General features: G+C 31.6%; 1 protein-coding gene across 1 annotated transcript in view; it reads left to right on the forward strand.

Moving 5' to 3' along the window:
- The window catches only part of LOC136041680 (synaptonemal complex protein 1-like), a 51005-nt gene that overhangs the window by 31095 nt on the left and 10107 nt on the right, over positions 1–9803 (forward strand). Inside the window, exons 5-6 of the mRNA XM_065726403.1 lie at positions 1989–2165; positions 7367–7569. Coding sequence (XP_065582475.1) covers positions 1989–2165; positions 7367–7569 — 380 coding nt within the window. The remainder of the gene's footprint in view (positions 1–1988; positions 2166–7366; positions 7570–9803) is intronic.

The raw sequence follows: 9803 nt of genomic DNA on the forward strand, positions 1-9803 counted from the left end.
GGTTTAAATTCTGTGCCCGGACTTCGGTAACTGCTATTATATCAATCTGATTCACTTTACCTGTTGCTTCTAACTCAGTTTACTTTTCAAAATTTAAACTTTCGGCGTTCGTAAGGAGAAAAAGGGGAAATGATAATGTTTTTTTTTTATCAAACTCTTTTTTGAAACTGATTTTTGGGGTTGTTGATTTTGTGGCAGACTTGGATGTTCAGCGTAATTTCCTCTGCTGTCTAAAGTTTACCCCCTCTCACTATTGCCATTGAATGAATTTTGAAGGGCAAATATTGAAGATGTTCTATTTCAAGAAAAATGGCTCTGTATTTTATTTCTAAAAAATCTGCCGTGGTGTATATAACTTACCGTTAGTTTAAAAAGTAACGTTAGAACGTTAAAATTAAAGAAGATTAAAGAAAATATAGAAGACGATTTATTTCAAGAAAAATGGCTGTGTATTTATTTCTAAAAAATCTGTTGTAGTCTATATACCTTACCGTTAGTTTAAAAAGTAGCGTTAAAACGTAAAAATGCAAAAATGTAAACTGTGATTTCACCTGATACTATAATTAGGGTCGTCGCTTCAGGTTACTTAAAAAAATAACATGAGAGAAATAAGGTGAAATGTTGTCCAGAAACTGTTCAGTAAGAGAGGCTGCTACTGCTAAGTACCAGCGAAGGGTATTCAGGTAAGGCAGTACACTCTAAGGATATTAAGGGTGTGTTGCTGCCCAAATGATTTTATGCACGTCCTATTACAGACTGTGAATAGTTTCACGTCCGGATTGGACGTTAACCTGATGATTAATCAACACTCCATTTACCAAGGGTACACCAACATTGATTTTCTCTCTCCCTAAATATAAACTGAATTCGCATTAATAGAGGTATTTGGAATAAAAGAACTAAATAAGAAATACCTTGTTCAGTAGAAATATAGCTAATATTTGAATGAAAAGCAACAGTATCTTTTCTCGCCTGTAAGTCCAGCTGTCAGTACCAAAGAAGAGTACTAATGTACCAAGGATATCACAATGGAAACATTTCTTGTTCCCTTGGATCCGTCTTAGGTGACCGAAAATCGTGACTTTCTAAGATTGCTAATATGGCTGTTTCAATATTATGAAGTTTTTAGGACAATACCGTCAATGTTGCCACATTGAACCGTGAAAATAAATAAGCCAAATGATTAGCATAATTTGTTAGCGCTTTTGGTCTGCAAAATTGAATATGAGAAGTCTGTAGATTCCCAAGGGCAGCTAAAGCTTCAAAAGGAAGTCATATCTTCCTAGGCTGTTTGGTCCCATGCGTTTTAGCTTAGTTTTCTTTTGTTGCTTTTTCACTCTTTTTTTTCTTTTTTTTTAATTGTCACCCACTACAGCCAAAAACTGCATAAATGCAAATGGAGATCTTTCCCCCTAAATCTTAAAATCTTAGATCTTTTTCAATATTGATGTTTTTATAATTGATCTTTGATCCTTTTTATACTTGATCTTTTTATATAATTGATCTTTTTTATATTTGATCTTTTTATAATTGATCCTTTTTATAATTGACCTCTTTTTTTATAATTGATCCTTTTTTATTGATCTTTTTATAAAATTGATCTTTTTTATAATTTATCTTTTTATAATTGTTCTTTTGTATAATTGATCTTTTTATATAATTGATCTTTTTTATAATTGATCTTTTTATATAATTGATCTTTTTTATCATTGATCTTGATCGTTTTTATAATTCTTGATCTTTTTTAATATTTTGATTATTGTTGTAGTAGTTTCCACTTAGTCATTTCAAAAAATCAGGTTTCATTTTTGCTGTCCTTGGTACTGTTAAGTTCGCGTAGTATACCTTCTGAATATTAAGGGCACTGCGATGCACTTAATTCTATGTGCATTTGCCTCAAACCATGATTAGCGGTGAAAGGCGCCTTTAATCAGTTCGTCTCTTCACAGCCAAGCCATGAATTAAAGGCTAATGTTTTGCATTTCTAGTGGCAAGTTTGAAGCAATTTTTTGAGAAGAGAATTGAAGAAGTCAAAAAGGAAGCAAAGACGCACTTGAGTAAGGTTCAGAATTCGCATCAAGAACAACTGTCATCGTTAAAAAAGGATCTAAACGCACTCGCAGAAGCAAAGATGTGTCTTGAAGCGGACTTAAGCAATTCGAAAGGTTAGTTCTTGGCTCAGAAAAAAGTAACATGAACTCAAATGAATTATACTACCGTGCATATATAAAACGCGTGCATATATAAATCACATATAAGTGTTTTATCCAAAAGAGGTGTGTGGGTAGTTTTGCTAGGCAATTTGTTATACCTACTTAGGATCAACCCTATTTTGTTGGTCTCTCGACGCTAGCTTTAAAAATCGAAAGATTAGTTAGTGGATATATTAATAAGAAAAGAGACTGAAAGAAAGTGTCAATAAGTCTATTAAGTGCTCTCTGTACTCCCCTCCCCTAAATTTCGAGATCTCTTATAATTTCTTACTGTAGAATTCCCTTTCGATCTTCTGCCACACAACCCCCTTCTCTCCCCACGGAATTCCAGGGGCGCGTGTGTGTATATTTTTGTTAAGTTCAGAAAAAACTAATACTACCTATATGGAGCCACATATGTGGAATATTTATAGAGGGAGGGGGAGAGTTTGAAGATTCTGACATGGTTAGTTCTGCCACTGCCTACTATCTTTAAGTCGATTTACTACTGAAAATCGCTACTTTACTACTTTTTTAATTTACTACTGAATTTAATTTAATTTACTACTGAAAAAAAGGTAGGCTATGCTTGGAAGATAGTGTCTCAAAAGACCTGAGCTTTGGGTAGGAATAATCTTAATAAATCAATTAGTACTTGTTTTACCTAATTCAGATAAATTAAAATTATTTTCTTAGTAATTTTGGATTGTCTTTAGTTAGATTGGATCAATTGTTAAAGAATAAGGTCAGTTCTTTCTGCCCCTGCAGTCTGTAGTCTGAAAAGGCATTTACAGAATCTGCAACTTTTGCGAACAAATATTTTCGTGTTAAAGAGCAAGGTCGAATTGCCACTCCCTGCCTACTATGGCTTCGAAAACGTATTTCAAGAAAATATATCTTTAGCAAATAAGAATTTTAACGAGGTCATCATTGTAAGCCCCTTTGAAGCCATTTTGCACATCGATGTATTTTGTTATTTTTTCTGTCCAACGATAACCTGATCCAATGATCATAAAATATCTGAAGAGGGCTCATTTGAGTGGAACTTCAAAACTTTAATACCCTCTTAAAGTAAAGGTAGAGACGCACAAAAATATTTTCTTAAAATCTTTTGTTACAACCTAAAATGTTATTGTGACATTTTATGTTTATTCTATGTTATTATGATGAGATTGTATGGTGAGATGCTTGAGAGGATATGGCATCATAGGTTACCGGCTGATATAGTCTGCAGGGGGGGGGGGGGCATGATGCCCACCTCATCCCGCAAGAACTTGGTAGTAGGTTTCTGTTTTTGTGTTTAATGAGATATATTTTTATCTGAAAGGTGATCACATTATCTAAATCACTTCTGTATAGAGATTAGATTTCAGCTATATGCATATAGGTATGGTTATAAAACTTTTAAAAAAATCCTTTGCTTAGGAATCACGGATTGCAATAGCAATCCGTGATTGCTATTGTTTTTGTTAATGTGTCCCATCTCTGTTGCTTCGTTCTCGTTCTCAATGATTTTCTTCTGTTTGTTCTCATGAACACCATTGTGCTGTATCGTCTTGCAAGTTTGTAAAGCCCAGATAAAAACTACAAAAATATTTTTCCTTTAGAAAATGGATATTACTTGTTCAACAAGATGGATCAAACAAGATGGGTTGCTAGTTCGTATTGAAATAGTCCTTATTCATGCAATTTAGACCACATTAGACACAATAATTTAGTGTTTTAAAAGAAGGGATTTGGAACTTACAGGGATAAAGTTTACACCAGACTAACTCGAAGCGAGACAAATCATATACAAACTTTTCTTTTGGCATGTATCATACAAAATACATTATATAGAAACGCAAGAATAGATTGCAGATGTAAGTTTGTATAGAATTTTCACAATGAAAGCTCAAATTCCTCGTGCTTGTTTTTAGTTTTTCCAATGATTTTTTTAAGAATCATATGGCCTTCAATGATGTATCACTGTTCTTAATCTCCGATAGATTGCAGATTAATATTGTATATATATATATATATATATATATATATATATATATATATATATATATATATATATATATATATATATATATATATATATATATATATATATATATATATATATATATATATATATATATATATATATATATATATATATATATATATATATATATATATATAAACGATCATATAATTCAAGCTCGATTTGGGTCCTCACCTAGTTGGTAAATTTAATGCTTAAACAGTAATAACAGAAAAAAACATTTCTTTTTTATTATAATTTTTTATTTATTATATATAAAAATATAAATTAATTATAGATTTTTTTTATTTATTAGATATTTTTTTTTCATTTTTTGTGAATGTGTAAGACCACATTGTTATTTTTATTTTTATCAAGTATCCTCATGAATATAATGATGAATGTGAGGATAAATCCAATCAAATCCTAGAAAAGATCCATGTAAAAGATACGAAAAGATACGTTATATTAACTTAAATTAAAATTAAATTAATTTTATATTAAATAATTAATAATTATAATTTTATTAAATAATTAAATATTAATAATTATAATTAACAATAAATAATAATAATAATTAAATAAATTTAAATTAATTATTAAATTAAAAGATACGTGTAAAAGAAAGTCTGCTGCACGCTTAACATTTATTTTAGCGGGACCTAAAACTAGACAAGTCTGTTTGCTGAGATTGAGCCCCCCCCCCCATCTCAAAAACAATATCCGACGCGCAATATTGTAACAAAATGGATATAGAAAAACTTCGATGTATTTTAAGGTATTTTATCCACCCCCTTCCCGAATAATCGTGGATATGCTCTTGCTCAGTATACGACGATGTGAAATTTATTTATAACTTTTTTTTTTCAAAAGGGACTTATAATGGGTGGTCTAAAACTTAAGAGAGGATTGTTAGAAACTTAACATTTTAGTTTTCTTTTCAAAAGTAAAAGGTGATTGAATTGAAGAATGATTAGCAATCATGGAGTGCTATTATGATAAAATCACGTATGCATTATGACAATAGCTTCTAACAAAATCCACAAACCACGTTTCAGGACTATTTTTGGCAAAAAGGAAACTTTTTTTTTACTTTTTAGGCTTTCACCTGTTCCCTTTTTATGGCACTTGGTATTAACCAAGTTATTCGACTTGTTTATTAACGGTATTGCCGTTAATTCGGAAAAAATAGAAAAAAATGAAGTATTTTCAACTTACGAACGGTTGATCAGATCTTAATGAAATTTAATGTTTGGAAGGATATCATGTCTCAGAGCTGTTATTTTAAATGCCGACCAGATCTGGTGACATTGGGGGGGGGGGGAGTGGGGACGGGGGAAACCCAAAATCTTGGAAAACACTTAGAGTGGAGGGATTGGGATGAAACTTGGTGGGAAAAATAAGCACAAGTCCTAGATACATGATTGACATAACCGAAACGTATCCGCTCTCTTTGAGGTAGTTGGGGGGGGGGAGGGGTTAATTCTGAAAAATTAGAAAAAATGAGGTATTTTCAACTTACGAACGGGTGAGCGGATCTAAATGAAATTTGATATTTAGAAGGATATCGTGTCTCAAAGCTCTTATTTAAACCCCGACCGGATCTGGTGACATTGGGGGGAGTTTGGGGGGGACCTAAAATCATGGAAAACGCTTAGATTGAAGGGATCGGGATGAAACTTAGTGGGAAAAATAAGCAGAAGTCTTAGATACGTGATTTACATAATCCGAATATATCCGCTCTATTAGGGGGGGGGGGGGGGTTGATTCTGAAAAATTAGAAAAAATGATGTATTTTTAACTTTCGAAGGAGTGATTGGATCTTCACGAAACTTCATATTTAGAAGGAGCTCGTAACTCAGATCTCTTATTTTAAATTTTCAACCGGATCCAGTGTCATTGGGGGGGGGGGACCGAAAATCTTAGAAAACACTTAAAGCGGAGAGATGAGGATGAAACTGGATGGGAAGAATAAAAACCTGTATAAGATACGTGACTGCCATAACCGGACCGGATCTGCTCTCTTTGGTGGATTTGGGGGGGGGGGTAATTTGGAAAAATGAGGTATTTGTAACTTACGAAAGGGTGACCAGATCCTAATGAAATTTGGTATTTAGAAGGATCTTGTGCTTTAAAGCTCTAATTTTAAATTCCGATCAGATCCTGTGACATTGGGGGGTGCTGGAGGGGGCTAACCGGAATTCTTGGAAAGCGTGAAAATTGGGGTATTTTTATCTTACGAATAGGTGATCGGATCTTATTTCAATTTGATATTTAGAAGGAATTCATGTCTCAGAGCTCTTATTTCAAATCCAGACCAGATCTTTTGACACTGGGGGGAAGTTGGAGGGGGAAATCTTGGAAAACACTTGGAGTGGAGGAATCGGGATGAAGCTTGATGGACATAATTTATATTCTGAGGTATTTATAACTTATGAGTGGGTGATCGGATCTTAATGAATTTTGATTTTTAGAAGGACCTCGTGACTCAGAGCTCTTATTTTAAATCCTGATCGGCATTAAACCTCTGATTTTCCTTTAAATCAATCTATTGATTCTTATAATTTTGTTAGAGCTCATACCATATGAGCTCTTGGCTCTTAGCTCTTCTTGCTTCGTCACAAGTGCCATATGAGCTCTTAGCTCTTGTTTTTTTTTTAGCAAAAAAGGAAACTTCTGCACTCTAATTTAATCTCTCACAGATTAAGAAGAGTCAGACTCTACGACTGACGAGCTTTTTCAATAGAAGAAGGGAAAGTTTAAAAGTACCTTTGTCCAACTGATGAAACTTTTAATCGTATTTGGAGAAATACGAATGTGTTAGTATTTTGAATCCCTCATATGCGTAATAATTTCTGTTCGTTTTAAGTTTTATTGCTGCCTATGGTTATACCTCATAAGGATAATTTAGCCATAGAGTTTGGTGATTGGGTGTCAGAGCTTCTATGTGCAATGTGGTTGGAGTACTGTCAGTAGTTTTCTCATTATGCTGCGCAGGGGGTGTGGATGGATTTCACTTTAAGCAGATCAGAAAATTTACCTGTTAAAGGAGTCAGAAGGGGGCGAAGAAGAGATTTTGTCTTAGTGTTTGTAAGTTTTCTTTGTTTCCAAGTTTCATTCAGTAGAAACCTCCTTTTTTGCAACTTTATTCCTTTTTTTGTAGGGACGATCAAAATGTTGACAAAAGAAATAAGTGAACTGAAACTAAGCATTAATAATCTTGAGAGCCTTTTGACTTCTGCAAATGAAACAGAAAATTTGCTTAGACTCAACCTAGGAGATAAGACAAAAGCTTTAGAAGAGAAGGAAAGAGATGTGACCACTTTCAAGGAAGAAATAGAAGCGACGAAACAAGAGTTAGATAAGGTATTTATTGAATTATATTTTTATGTTTATAGGGGAAAACATTTACTCAAAAGAAGTTCTGTAGTCAGTCACTCGCTGAGTACGTTCCAGTGTTCTAATAATTATTTACCGTAATAATTTGATCATAAATTATTTATTAATTTTTCACTGTAATTATTTTACCATTTTACTTTATGGTATTTTATTTTTTTTTGTTTACCTTATTTTATTTAGCATTATTTTTTTATTATTCTATTATTTTTCCATATAATTTACATTAATTATTTTACTAATGTTTTACTATAATTATATTTTACCATGTTATTTTTAAGAATTTTATTTATTTTATCAGTTATTTTTTTTTATTACATAGTACATACTATAGTTTTTTATTACCATAATTATTTCATAACAAATTATATTTATGTTTTTGCTATAATTATTATACTATATTAATTTTTTTCGGTTTTCCGCACTTAATTTACCTTTTTTTTTAATTATTATCATATTATTTTACTATATAATTTACAAAAATTATTTTATCATAAAATATTTTACCAATATTTTTACGGTATAATTATTTTGCTATTTTTTCCTTTTTTCAGGCTGAAGGATTTTTCTTAACTTAGATTTTAATTTTTATTTAATTTTAATTTAATTTAATTTATTTTTTTTTTAATTTTTCTAAACTGTCAAACTTTTGTGTAAAGAACAAGGTATTAAAGAGGTGGCAACATCTTCACTACAGAATTATTTCTGTCCATTTTAAATTTAACGGTGCTCCATATTTTCAGTTGAAAAAACGTGTTTTCTTACTTGATTTCTGATTGTTTTTCAAATAATATACATAAATAAATAATAAGTAAATATACATAAATAAGTAAAAATTATTCGTTTTCCCTTTTGGCACTAAATATCATTAAATCTTTTTATGAACAACACCACCCAAAAAGAGGGAATGTCGCTATTCACTACAGTCAACTACTTTGATTTTAGAGTTTGCCATTTTTTACCTTTTTTACGGTGTAATTATTCTGTTATTCTATCCTTACTTTTTTCTGTTATTTTATCCTTACTATTTTTTTCCTTACTAATTACCTGGTTAAATTAAACAAAATTTTAAGCCAAGAAGCAAACAAGCAAAAGCCAAAACAAGAAAAAAGCTAAAGCAAGCCATTTAAAGACACAAAAATGAAAATAGTGTTGCATGGATGCTCCCTCCTCCTCCTTATAGATTAGTGTAATGTTTTTTTTTTCAGGTTTAAGGATTTTCTTAGATTTTTTAGCTCTTTTTTTCAAATGGCATCGTGATTGAAACAGTAGATAAGGACAACATCGTAATCGTTTCTTTCAAATCATATAGATTTTTTGGGGGACCAGATAAGAAAGATAGCTATTTTACACAAATAATAATTTTATGGTTGGTTATTTTATGTAAAATAGTAAAATTTATGGAAAATAGTCATCAATGTACGAAATGTTTAAGTGTTTAAAATAACTAATAAAATAATTATTTCAAGGGATAATTTTTATTTAAAAGTTTACAGGTTAGCTCTGTAATCGAATTAGAGTATAGCCTGTACTCTATGGTTGTCTATTAATGTAATAACTTATATAGGAAATAGTAGCCTATTCATTGTTTTCAGTTTAGTCGGATTTTATAGATGGTCCTAGATGCAAAACACATGATATTCAGTATTAAAGCGTTCTAAGCCCTTTTTTAGCTTTTTATGTTTTGACTTTTTTGACCAGTGTCAAAATTTGCTCGAGTCTTGACAACTTCAGTCAACGTAAGTGGTACCCTCGCCAGATGACCATAAATCTTTCTTACTGAATAAATATATAGTAATAAATAAATAATTAATAATCAATAAGTTTGTACTAAGCATTAGAAATAACATGAAGAAATAAGATTAGAAATAAGCATTAGAACAACAGGAAGGGTGTGCGAAAGCACAGGATAGCTGGCCCCCAACCCCCCATTGCACTTCCTGGCTGAAGGGCCAAGAAACGGAGATCAGTACCGCCGGTACGGACTGTAAAGTCTAATGCCGTATCCTTTACCTTTTTTTTTATTAGATCTTAAAGGCCAACAAACCGTGTATCTTGAAATTGCTATTTTTCGAGAACATCTTTTATGGCTTCAGGACACAAAAGATAGAGTGAACGTTTGACTATTTTATTCAAGTGATACAATGCTATCTATTTATATGTGTAAGGTGAAGTAGCTAAATTCCTAGAAAAGCCCTGCAATT

The sequence above is a fragment of the Artemia franciscana genome, unplaced genomic scaffold (assembly GCF_032884065.1).
Source record: "Artemia franciscana unplaced genomic scaffold, ASM3288406v1 PGA_scaffold_32, whole genome shotgun sequence".
NCBI classification, from domain to species: Eukaryota; Metazoa; Arthropoda; class Branchiopoda; order Anostraca; family Artemiidae; genus Artemia; species Artemia franciscana.